Source organism: Otolemur garnettii, unplaced genomic scaffold (genome assembly GCF_000181295.1).
Source record: "Otolemur garnettii isolate 467f Iridium unplaced genomic scaffold, OtoGar3 scaffold00017, whole genome shotgun sequence".
In the NCBI taxonomy this organism is placed as follows: domain Eukaryota; kingdom Metazoa; phylum Chordata; class Mammalia; order Primates; family Galagidae; genus Otolemur; species Otolemur garnettii.
In genome coordinates this window covers 14,808,457-14,821,560 of record NW_003852412.1, presented here as the reverse complement: position 1 = coordinate 14,821,560, position 13,104 = coordinate 14,808,457, and the positions used below count along the sequence as shown (strand labels likewise).

Sequence of the window (13,104 nt, the reverse complement as noted above, 5' to 3'; positions counted from 1 at the left end):
TCAAAAAAAAAAAAAAAAAGAATTTAGGATCAAACTTCTGTATAGCAAACACTCTAAAAAGGTTTTTTTAAATCTCTGATGAGTCCAGGAATTAATCACATAGTTTTAAAATGGGATACATTTTCACTCCTCAGATAGTTTTTTGCCAAAACTACATCTCAATGAAGAATTCTACAACTTGAAGATTTATCACATTTACCAGTTCATAACTTTACTTTTCACAATTTTACATATACCTGAGACTTAAAGGTACACAGCTAGTTAGCAACAGAGGATGGGCTTGAACTGGCCCTGACATCAAAGTTGGACTCCGATTATTACATCACACTAAAGATCATATATTAACACTGTTTTAAATTATGCATTATAGATATACAACGAGACACTATCAGTCATGAAAAAGAATGAAATCCTATCATTTGCAGTAACATGAATGGAACTGGAGGAATTCCAGTTAACTGGAATTATTATGTGAAATAAGCCAAGAACCGTGAGACAGAGGCTGCACGTTCTCACTCACACGTGGGAGCTAAAAGGAGGGGGTCAGAATGGTGGTTACCAGAGGTCTAACAGGAGAGTAGGGACAATGAAGACAAAGTAAAGTATATAAAGTATAAATGTAAGTATATAAATACATTCAGCGTACCACTGAATCGCACACCTAAAAAATGATAAAGATGATAAATTAATACCTCAATAAAAATAAATAAATAAAATGTCTTTCGGTAACTAACTGGGCAAATCTGTACGTGACTGAAAACCTCTTATGTGACAAGAAGCTGGGCAATAAGAACTTATTTTAAACCAATCTGTTGTGCCTGACACCGTAGATATGCTCAGTCCAAAGGGACAGCAAAATAAAATGAAACAAAACAGTATGTTCAGGGACCGTAACTCACATAGCCAATTCCTCCATCTCTTCTCCTTCAAATAGAGACATGCTGTACATTAAACAAACTTTTTAAAATATCTATCTACTGGTACTATGGTAGGTACCAATGCCATATATATTTAAAAAAAAAAAAGACAGTTGGCCCAAACTAGACAGGAAATCAAGGTAAGAAAGAAGTGTGAATGCCAAAAAACAGATCTAATGCCCTCTCTTGGCCAGCCATTATCACTCACATGCTTTCTTTCTGGTCCTCACAGTAAGCCAGTGAGTCTCTGAATTTGTCTTAAGCAAATGAAAAGACTGAAACTTTCAGAAGATACGCAACTTGTCTAAAGGGTAAAAGCTAAGACTTAAAGTTAAAGCCACATGATACTAACATCCTTTAAGAAAAGGAGAAGAAACTTCCATGTTGGGGTGTTCAGAGGTCAATAAAACCACGAAACTCCTAGAAGTGATCAGGAAATACAGTAATGTCTTAGGATATAAAATCAATGTCCACAAATCAGGAGTTTTCATATACGCCACCAACAGTCAAGCTGAGAATCAAATCAGTCATAATATCCTCCTTCTCAATAGCGTCAAAGGAAATGAAATACCTTGGAATATGTCTAACAAAGTATGTGAAGGATCTCTACAGAGAGAACTATGAAATCCTGAGAAAAGAAATAGCAGAAGATGTTAACAAATGGAAAAACATCATGCTCACGGCTGGGAAGAATCACTATCATTAAAATGTCTATACTCCCTAAAGCAACATATAGATTTAATGCACTTCCAATTAAAACACCATAATCACACTTTGAAGAACTTGAAAAAATATTCTTTGATTCATATGGAAGCAGAAAAAACTCCAAACAGCCAACACAATTCAATGAAACAAAAATAAATCCGAGGTATCACATTTCCTAACTTCAGATTATACTACAAGTCTTTAGTAATCAAAACAGCATGGTACGGGCATAAAAATAGAGACACGGATCTACGGAACAGAATAGAGAACGTAGAGATGACACCAGCTTCATATCATTGCTTACCTTTGACACACCAAACAAAATCATACAGTGGGGAAAAGAATTCTGATTTAATAAATGGTGCTGGGAGAACCAGTCAGCCACATGTCAAAGACTCAAACTGGACCCTGCACCTCTCACCACTTACAAAAATTAACTCACTGTGGATAAAAGATTTAAATCTAAGAAATCAAACAATAAAAATCCTAGAGGAAACTGTGGGAAAAACTCTTAATGATATTAGCCTTGAGAAAAAAATTCATGAAGAGGACCCCCTTGGCAACTGCAGCAACAACAAAAATAAATACATTGGATACTTGATCAAGTTAAAAAGCTTCTGCATAGCTAAGGTCACAATCAACAAGACAAAGAGATAATCTTCAGAATGGGAGAAGGTACTCACATGTTATAAATCAGACAGAGGACTAGTGGTCGGAATATACAAAGTACTCAAGCAAACAAACAAGAAAAGAACAAACAACCCCTCTGATCAATGAGCTAGAGAAATGAACAGAACCTCCCCCAAAAAGATGGACTAGTAGCCAAGGAACACATGAAAAAATGCTCATCAGCCGTCATCATTAGAGATACGCAAATCAAAACTACTTTGAGATGTTTACCTAACACCACTGAGAATAGCCCACATCACCAGGTCCTAAAGTGCAGATGCTGGTACACTTAGGCGCTGCTGGTGGGACTGCAAACAGGTACAGCCTTCTGGGAAAGAAGTATGGAGAATCCTCAAAGAACGAAAAGTAAACCTCCTATTTGACCCTGCAATCCCATCACTAGATATCTATGCAGAAGAAAAAAAGTCTTTTTACTATAAGGTCACGTGCACACGAACGTGTGCAGCTGCTCAATTCACAGTTTGAAAGATGTGGAAACAACTCACATACCCATCAACCCATGAACGGATTAATAAACTGTGAGACACACACACACACCAAGGAAAACTATTCAGCCATAAAAAGATGGAGACTTTCTATCTTTTGTATTTATCTAGATGGATTTGGAGAACATTCTCCTAAGTATCTCAAGAATTAAAAAGCAAACATTCCATGTAGTCAGTATTAATCTGAAAACAAGAGATCAACACCTATAGACCCACACAAGAGAAAAACACAATTAAATGCAAGAAGAGAAAAGGAGAGGGAGGGACTCAGTAAGTCCCAACTATCAGGTACAATCTAGGAATGTATGGCATACTTTTTGGCTGAAGGACTCAACGATAACTCAGCCTCTGAACTTTACCTTACAAACGCAAATAATGTAAACTAATCGCATGTACACTCATAGTGGGATGAATCTGAGCTTTCAACAAGAGGAACAGAAAGATCACAGAAAAGCACTCCCCATCCCCCAGTTCTTCCTTGCCTAATCACGCTTCTTTGATTATAAAAGTGTTCAAGTCAAAGCTAACAAATGAAGAGGAGTGCTCAAACTTTATAAAAATGTCATCCAGATAAACTTTAACATCTGCTTTCATTGTACTCAGGAACAGAACAAGCAAAAAAGGCATTTGTTAATTTTCAAATCAAGCTATATGCATATGACATTCAGCTCTCCCAAGAGTTTCACACATGTGAGTAATTATATTTTATAATAAAGATACTAAAATTAATTGAATAATGTCATCTTATCTAAAGCATTGATAAAAGGGGAAAATAAAAAATGTATTTACCTGCAGTAATCTCCTTGCTTAGCGACCTTGGCCAGGGAGAAGATGCAGTCAACAGTTGCTAAGTGATGCGTTGCTTTACATAAGGAGTGATAATGGTCACTGAACTTCCTACAGAAGTGGCAGCAACAACAAAAAGGTGAGAAATTGATTTCTTAGTCCTACAAAAAGCTAAACAGCAAGCAATCAGTTTATCAGCTAACATACACATACACAGATTACCAGGCGTACCTAACAGTTTAGATGTAATTAACACAAATGTAACAATCTTTCTCATTTAGCTGTAATAACATCATGCCCTACTCAGATGGGTACCCTCTGTGCTTCTTCATAGCATCATCTGAAGTTGAAATAACAGTTTTAATACTTCCTCTCACACTGAACTAGAAGCTTCCTGAGGCACAGCCCACACTGTCTGATTTACCCCACTATAGACCTAACATCCAGTAATTCTAGTCTGCAATACTGGTGTAGAATAAACACTGTAATAAATAATTATTTAAGACAAACAGGAAAAAAGGTACTTTTTTCATTTATCTTCAGTTATAAATAATATACATAAAAATTAAATATTAGATTTGTTTTAAAAAAGAGAATGATACTGCCTCAATTTGGCTAATCAAAACTGTAACACTCAGTGATCTAAAAGCCTGAAAGACTTATTCAGAAAAAGTATAAGAATGCATGTTTTCTTTTTGCTTAAATTATCGCATTATCTTGTATCATAGTATTTTGTCAATGCATGCAGTATTTTTTTTTTTAAGTTTTTGGCCAGGGCTGGGTTTGAACCCACCACCTCCGGCACATGGGACCGGCGCCCTACCCCTTTGAGCCACAAGTGCCGCCCCAATGCATGCAGTATTATATAAGCTGTGGACACTATACACAGTGATCAATCGTGGATACTACAAAAAGGACTCAAAACTTAATTTTTTTTACTCCTCAGTATTTCTTTTTAAGAGCAAAAATACAACTCAGCTTAAAATCTTATAACTTCTCCACCTCCAATAGAAATTACAAGACTTTGTTAAATTAAAATAAACTTTTTTAATGTAAGTGCTGAGAAGTCACAAATTCTTCAAAGATTGGAAAATAGTAACTAAATTAACTATAAATAAGTCCAAAAGGAAAGCCAGAGGGAAAACCAGCATTTACTAACCAAAGACTATAATGAGACACCTAACGCTGTTTCTTTACAACCACCATCATGGTAGGCCTCCACTACCTAAGTTTTACAAACCAAGTTGACAGAGATAAAGCAATTAGGCCTAATGCAATCTGCTATGTGTCTAAATAAGCTCAGAAGCACACAACTACTAAACGGTGGAGCTTAGATTCAAACTATGCTCTTTATATCGTCCTACTGCACGGAGCAATTTTACAGACTCCTCGTACCATAGTTCTTTATTTTTGTACATACATAGAAATAAAATAGATGTAAACCACCTGCTTTGTACATTAAAAAAGAATACCGCAGCTCAAGGGTTCCTTTTAAGATGATCCAAAAAAGAAAGACAAAGAGACATTAAATGTCTCTCTTTAAAAAGATCGATTGTAAAAAATATATATATATCGATTGTAGCATGGATTTCAGAAATGTTGTGATTTAGTGTTTGCTCCTGAAATCCAAAGGTCTTAAGAGTGCTTCTAGCTTGAAAGAGATTCCCAGATTAAGCTACTAAAATAATCAGCTATTCCTATACAATTGCTATAATTTTTTAAAACAGTAATTTGATTTTTCTGGTAATTCAGAGTAAGATATTCTATGGAAATGACTTTAAGATAACAGAAACAACATTTAACCATCTAGCTATATTTCTACGTTAGCTATTTATCAATTGAAAAATATATTTACAGTATACTTTATACTTCTGTGTCTGAGCATCATGAATGTAATCTACCTATTTCTCATTGAATAATCAAAGTTCAAAGTTCATCAAAACAATACGATTCCCACTAACAGTATTACAGTATATGCAAAACCCCAAACACAAAAGGGATGGACCCCTGGCGTCAGACAGGCAGCCCTCAGCTGCTACTTTAAGAATACTCTGAGCTTTGAAAATGCCACATGTTGCATGAACCTAATCCTCCTGGGTGATTGGCCACTGACCAGGCCTTGTCACTCTTGGTCCGGCTTCCATTTCTACCTGACCACTCACTGAGCTCTTGCACTGGGCCATCCCTGTTCTAGTTACTGACCCATCTCGTCTTCCAGAAGATCTGTATCTTCTCTTTTGCTAGAAGTAGCCATATCTGATTATCTCTGCCCTTGCCTCTCTGGACATGAATATCAAAATACTTCGGTACTAACAATGGTCAACATTTTTCTCACTCTCATTCTCTCCTTCTCAGGTCCTGTCCCATCAAGATCCTAATTTTCTACTACTTGGCAGCCTGAGGTTGAGGGTAACTGTCTCTGATGATCTTCAAATTTTCAGCATGGAAGTGAGTGGACAGCTCTCAGTGGGTACCATCTCAGTTAATGAATCAAAAAAACAGGGAGGGATATGGTAACTATTTTGGTATGGACAGCAACATCCTTTATCAGTGGTATAAGTAATATGTGAATGAAGTGAAAAATTATCATAAACCTAGAACACCATCATAACTCTTAAAGGAACATTGCTTGACTTTTTGGTCTTTGCCCATGTTGCCAAACTTCAAAGAGATTATCCATACTTAGAAAAATGACAAGCTAAAAAATGGGCAATTCAGATAATAATCTGACAGACTGGGTTTATGTCATAACAACATGCAACTTTATCACTATGATGCCAACTAACTTAAGGGTGAAGTCAAAGCTCTATAATTTAATCTCTAGCCAAAAGTATTGCTGTGTCCACGGAAAGCAGGTGAAGATACTTGGGTTCTAAAGCTGTTATGATAACTAAAAATTTACCATCAAGTGTTGCTTAAAGACATCTAAAGTTAATAAAAATAGAAAACTTTTTCTTTGCAAGTCCATTTCTGAATTTTTAATTATAAGAGATACAATAATTCAATTTTTAAAGAACCTGCTATTGAGAAGATTATCCACTGCCCATCTTCTAGTCCAGAACACAAAATAAAGAGATGTTTTCAGAGAGGATTTCATCCACAGCAGTGTATAGCCTTGATTTCTTGCAACATTTAGATCAAAAGTAATTATGACTAATGCATAGCAGTACTTCACTGAGAGACAAATACATTTATCATGTGGCTGCTATTCAATCCTCTCATGTCAGGTTCATGGAGGTTAATCATTTTTTTAATGACATCATATTCAAACCATCTGCCACCTTAATAAATAATGTGCATAACAATCAATGCTGCTCTCAAGTGGGGCTCTAGCTACAAATACTCTAGCTAAATTTTGGCCAATATTCTTTATTTGGATAAAAACGTTTAATACATTTTTTATTTTGAAAGCAATAAATGTACATTATGGGAACTTATGAAATCATGTACAGTCATCCTTTAGTATCTATGAGAGACTGGTTCCAAGACCCAAGGATGCCAAAAGCCTTGGATGTTCAAATCCCTCATATAAAATGATGCAGGATTTGCATATAACTGATGCATATCCCCAAATATTTTAAATCATCTCTAGGTCACATATAATACCTAATACAATGTAAATGCTATATAAATGCTCATTGTACTATATTATTTACAGAAGAAAAAAGTCTGTGCATGTTCAGTACAGATGTATACATGCTTTTTTCCTTCAAATATTTTCAATCTGCAGTTGGTTGAATCCATGGATAAAGAATCCAGACACACAGAGGGGTATTTGCAAAATTAAGAAATTAAAATTACCAATAACCTTACTATCCAGAAATAATCAGTTAATATATGTTTTAAGTCTTCCTATATACAGGGTGTTCCACAGAAAAAAAATTTGGGGGTGTGGATGGCAGTCCCAGGGAACAACCTGGTCTGAGAGTTCTGGCCCCCCACAGAAAAAATTTTAACAACAGATATCTTAGAGTATGTTCTTCGTGAGTGGGAGGAAAGACTTTGTGTGCGTGTGTGTGTAGAAAGAGGTGGCCAGCATATAAAGTATTTTGTAATGAATATTTTGTCCATAAACATAGATTTAGCTATAATTTTCCATTTTTCCTATGAATAAAGGGACATTTAGCTATAATTTTCCATTTTTCCCTATATATAGTGACTTCTGGAACACTGTATAGTCACATGCATGTTATGAATAGACATTTCTCCAAACATACACATATCCAATAAGCATATCAATATAATAATAAACATATATGATCTTTAAAATATAAAGGTTGAGGCCAGGCATGGTGGCTCATGCCTGTAATCCCAGCACTCTGGGAGGCTGAGGCAGGTGGACTGCCTGAGCTCAGGAGTTCAAGACCAGACTGAGCAAGAACAAGACCCCGTCTCTAAAAATAGCTGGGCGTGTGGCAGGTGCCTGTTATACCAGCTACTTGGGAGGCTGAGGCAAGAGAGTAACTTGAACCCAAAAGTTTGAGACTGCTGTGAGCTGTGATGCCGTGGCATTCTACCCAGGGTGACGTAGTGAGACCGTCTAATAAATAAATAAAATAAAATATAAAGGTTGGTATACTGTGAAAATACACATACAAAATCATATTGTCCTTTAATTCTGTTTTACATAATTTTTATCACCTAATAATACATCATGAGTGTCATATTCTTAAGGGGTTCTAGCTCACTCTTAGCAGCTCCCAATTACAGTCTATGAATGGGATGATGAAAATAGGTCTCCTGGGATAAGCTGGGAGAATGGCCCAGTCAGATGGCTGACATAGTAAGAGTGGTATGAGGTAATAGCTACCTTCTGAGAAAACAGAAGGACAAATCAAAGAGATATTTCAAAAGGGAAGGAGACAATCAAGAATTTTATACCGCATCAGTTCAAGACCAGCCTGAACAAGAGCAAAACCCTGTCTCTAAAAAATACCAGGGTGTTGTGGTAAGCACCTGTAGTCCCAGCTACTTGGGAGGCTGAGGCAAGAGGATCTCTTGAGCTCAAGAGTTTGAGGTTGCTGTGAGCTACGATGCCATGGCACTCTGCCGGGGGCAAGAAAGTGAGAGTCTGTCTCAAAAAAAAAGAAAGAAAAAAGGATAAAAGGGCAAAAATAACATGGAGGCTGGGTGACCTGAACTTTCCTTAATATGGAATAACAACAGGGAGAATATAAGCCAGATCTATGAAATCACTCAGTCTATGAATGAAGCAAACACAAAATTATTGCACCAGATCCCAGGACTCTTTTAGAATATGGTCCTTGAAGCTCGAAAGCTGTTATTTTAGTCTAATTTGTCCATTCTTGGTGATAGTACTAAAGAAAAAGCCAGGAGAACTGAAAGACTGACAGGCACTGGAAATTCTCAAAATAGGAAAATGAAGTGAGCTAGAAAAGAAACTGAGTAGACAACACTTCCATTCCTGAATTAAAGAATGAGTCAAAATAATCTCAAAGATCTAGAACAAGTAAATTGGAATCTCTTCCTGGTCTTATAATTCAAGACCTTTCTGGGCAAACAGAAATTAGTACCTACTTATTACTTTTAAAAATTCTCATTTAATATTTTTTCCCCACTGTCAGGTTGGTTACTTGAAATGGAATATAGCTCCTTGAAGGACCTAACTGAGTATGTACTGTTCACATTTTTAAAGAGAGAAACCACCAGAGAGATTTCTGTTTTGAGTGACCCCTCCGAGATTCACTGTGGGCAGGCTCTACACAGCCTGATGACAAAGGGCACTCACCTGACTGCCAGATGCCCTGGGTTGAATCTGGGCTCCAATCCTTACCTTGTAAGACTTGCTTCTTATTTCTGCATCTCAAACTTCATGTCTGCAAACAAACTTAATTTGTTTGCAAACTGGGTATGGTAATACCTAACCTCACCGGGCTTTTGTCAGGAATACTGAGTTTACAGGTAGTCCCTGTATTACAAACATCTGACTTAGGTACACTCACACTTACAAATAGAGGCTAATACAGTAAGTTGCCGAGTTACAAATAACCAACTGACATACAATTCACACTTAGGAACGGAGACTATTACAGGTAATAGATAAATGCACCTTCAACTTATATACAAATTATCTTAAGAATAAACTATAAAACCTATCTTGTTCATAACCCAGGGACTGCCTGTATATATAAAGTACTTAGACCAAGGCTGCCTTCTCTGGACTCATGAAAATTAATTGTGCACATCTCTTTCCAACTCCAGTCCAGTGGTAGCCTGAAATCTGCCACGGTGGGAGTATTTACACTTTAGAAGTCAGAAAACTTTACAAACGTTACTGTTCTTCCAGAGTGCTGGCTGCTAGCCATTTGCCAGCACACCACTGATTTTAAACCCTCAATATGAACACATAACTATACATAAATCAGAAATGTGAGACATTCTTTGAAACAATGACAAGGACTCTTCAAGAAAATCCCATGTTATAAAAACAAAAAATATGGCAGACTATTCTAGATTTGAACATAATAGTCAAATGCAATGTGTAAAAGTTGATTAGATCTTGCATTTAAAAATTTGAAGGGAGAACACTGAGGAAATTCAGGAAATTCAAAAATATTCTTAAATTAATATTAATGTATTCTAAGGTATGATAATGTGTTAAGATTATATAGTAGACTGTCCTTATTTTTAAAATATGTATTTTTTTCGTATTTAAGTGTCATAATAGCTAAAACCTACTCCCAAATGGTCCCAAAAAAAAAAAAAAAGATGGAAAAACAAATATGGCAAAATGATAACATTATATAAACCTAAATGATAACATTATATAAACCTAGATGAATGAAACATTCATTTCAACTTTTAGATTTTTTAAACTGCAAAATAAAAAATTGGGGGGAAATATATAGGACATAAAAATTTTTTTTAATTAAATGGCAATAAAAAAAATTAGTCCAATTCCAAGACAGCAGTTAAGCTTTTATAAGAAAGGTAAATTCCAAGGTGAAATTTTAAAAAGTAACTCTACTAAACATCCTTAGCAATCAATGTTAGTACAGCAACAATAAAATATATTTGGTCTCAAACCAAAGAAAACTAAGATGCGCTTACATTTTAATGGACTAAAAACCAAATTGGAGAACACACGTACTCAACTATTCTATGGCAGGTCACAAGCAGTAATCTCTACTTTTATTTCCGATAGAAAGATTTTCCGGTCTATTTCTCATAGCAAAAAGTCAGGTTATATTTTTCATTGTAAACTCACTCTAGAAAATCAAGCCATTCAGCACTGCAGTCAAGGACTAGCTGCTCACGGAGCTGATTCAGATGTCTGTAATTTTCCACAATAAAAGGAGAGTGAAAGCGGCTCACAGCTTTTGTGCTAGAAGAGGAAAAAAAACATAAATAGGAAATCAAGGTTAGTAAGAAATCAGTAACGCCATCACTTCAGAAAATTAAAGTAGTTATTTACTATTCTCTGATGAACCTTGAAAGGAAATAGCTGTAAATAGAGAACATTCTTTAATTATGGTCCTGAACTCTACTGATTCCAAAGCATAGGACTATGTTCAGAAAGCTTTTTAAATGCATTTCAAATTATATCCATATGGCAAAGTCAGAGTTTAGAATTTTTATCTCACAGGCAAAAAGCTTTTTTCTTAAGTTATACTAAATGAAAATGGTTTTTTAAAAAAGAATCAAATATGGGCAAAATAAAGTGTGACAAAGCTGGGAGGTAGATAGATTGGTGAGAGTTATATAATTCTTCATATCTTATACTTTTCCGTATGATTTAAGTATTTTAATGAAAAAAATTAAAAGCATGACAAAGAATAGCAATGCATTAATTCAGGAGGCAGTAAAAGAAGAGGAGAGGGATCCTAGATCTGTAGTCACAGTGGCCCTGGTGAAGAGAAGTGCCATGTGCTCCTCATCTGGGCCTGGGCCGGAGGCTGTAGAGCACATGAGCCACACGGTGGTTCTCGGCCAGAGAATCTGAGGAAGACTCCAATCCTGCCACTTACTTGTCGGCTACATGACTTTGGGCAAATGGAGGTAACCTTCTGTAAACACCACTTTCCTCATCTATAAAATGGGGTATCTACCTCATAGATGCTGCTGAAATGGTCAAACAGTGCTTTAGCAAAGTACCTATGTTATAAGTACTCAATAAAATATTAGTTGTTTGGTGCTGGTGGTGGCTGCTACTGCTGTTGAGGCTACCTCTTACCACGATCAGCCTTCTGGTAGAAAAGGTCAGGGTGCACCCTGTTCTGTTGGCTCCCCCATTCCTGTAACACACGGCCACAATTATCTTTACTTTGGCAAGTTACTGGATTAGGGATGGGCCTTTCGTGTTCAAAATCTGTCAGATGATGTCTCATCCTTGTCAAGGCCCTGGGAGCCAAGCAACAGATAAAAAATGGCAATGAAGCTTCCACAAACCATCTTATTTGTTCATTCAATTTATATTATTGAATGTTCAAAACATGGTGACATTGATTTATACCTTCCTTGTTGCTTTTAAACTTCCTTATCTAGATTTCTGAGCCAATATACATATTTATCACAGCTTTCTCTGCTGGCAAAACTCATTTAGTGAGATGTTTCAGTTATTGTTCTTGCTAGACTAGTATGATTTTTGGTAATATCTCTTTATAAAGAATATTTCCATTCATTAGTTATAGTAGAGGACAAAAATAAAGGGAATAATGCCTGCAGAGAGAGAAAACAACATCGCTTGAAAACAATACTCACATCTAAAGGAGTTTCTAGTAGCAAAGGGGGGGGGGAAGGATGGTATGAGAGCTAAAGAAACCCATGCTTGCGCCTTCCAAAACTGATGTTGTAGCAATGGATAATAGATAGTTTTCATTTTTACTTAAAATAACAAATTAACGATCATTCACACATGCCAAAATTTTCCTTCATCCTCAGCAATAGAGTTGCTTTATACCATCACCAGCTACCAGTCCCTCTTCTACCATCTTAAAGGTAACATTTCCTCTCATGTTCAGAAGCAAACTTATTAATAACAGTACTAATAAACATTCCAAAAAGGATCCTATTCACAAGACTACACAGCTTCCTTAATCCCACTTCTTTAAACAAGTCCCTTCTTGGGGATTTCTCGCCTAACCTGCAAAAAAAGGCAGAGTTTCAGTGTGGCTCTCTAATTTTGTTTTTGACTATTTTCATCAATTTATGATGTAAGTTACAAAAAGAAGATATAAAGAGCTATTATAACTATGTGCCAAGGAAAGCATTGAGAATAAAAAAATGTGGAGCTCAGTGAAGTAGAAAATGAAATTTCAGCTTCTTAAAGGAAATGCCAGGCATAACATTCATTAAGATGTTCAAGTAACTAATCTAATTCTACAATTGAAGGTTCCTCAGATTTTTCCCTATGCTATAAGAATAAAACAATAATTTACAAAACAAGAAAACAAACGTATAAAAATGAGATAGCATTTTAAAAAATGTTTTAAGATCAATGATAAACAAGGCTTAGAAATAATTTTCTCTTAGATTAAAAGTTCCATAAGAAAACCAAACAA

General features: G+C 35.9%; 1 protein-coding gene across 1 annotated transcript in view; it reads right to left on the bottom strand.

Annotated features, from left to right (window-relative positions):
- MSH3 (mutS homolog 3) overlaps positions 1 to 13,104 on the bottom strand; it is a 202,185-nt gene that overhangs the window by 68,276 nt on the left and 120,805 nt on the right. Inside the window, exons 17-18 of the mRNA XM_023510913.1 lie at positions 10,812 to 10,928; positions 3,587 to 3,694 (exon numbers count right to left, since the gene is read on the bottom strand). Coding sequence (XP_023366681.1) covers positions 3,587 to 3,694; positions 10,812 to 10,928 — 225 coding nt within the window. The remainder of the gene's footprint in view (positions 1 to 3,586; positions 3,695 to 10,811; positions 10,929 to 13,104) is intronic.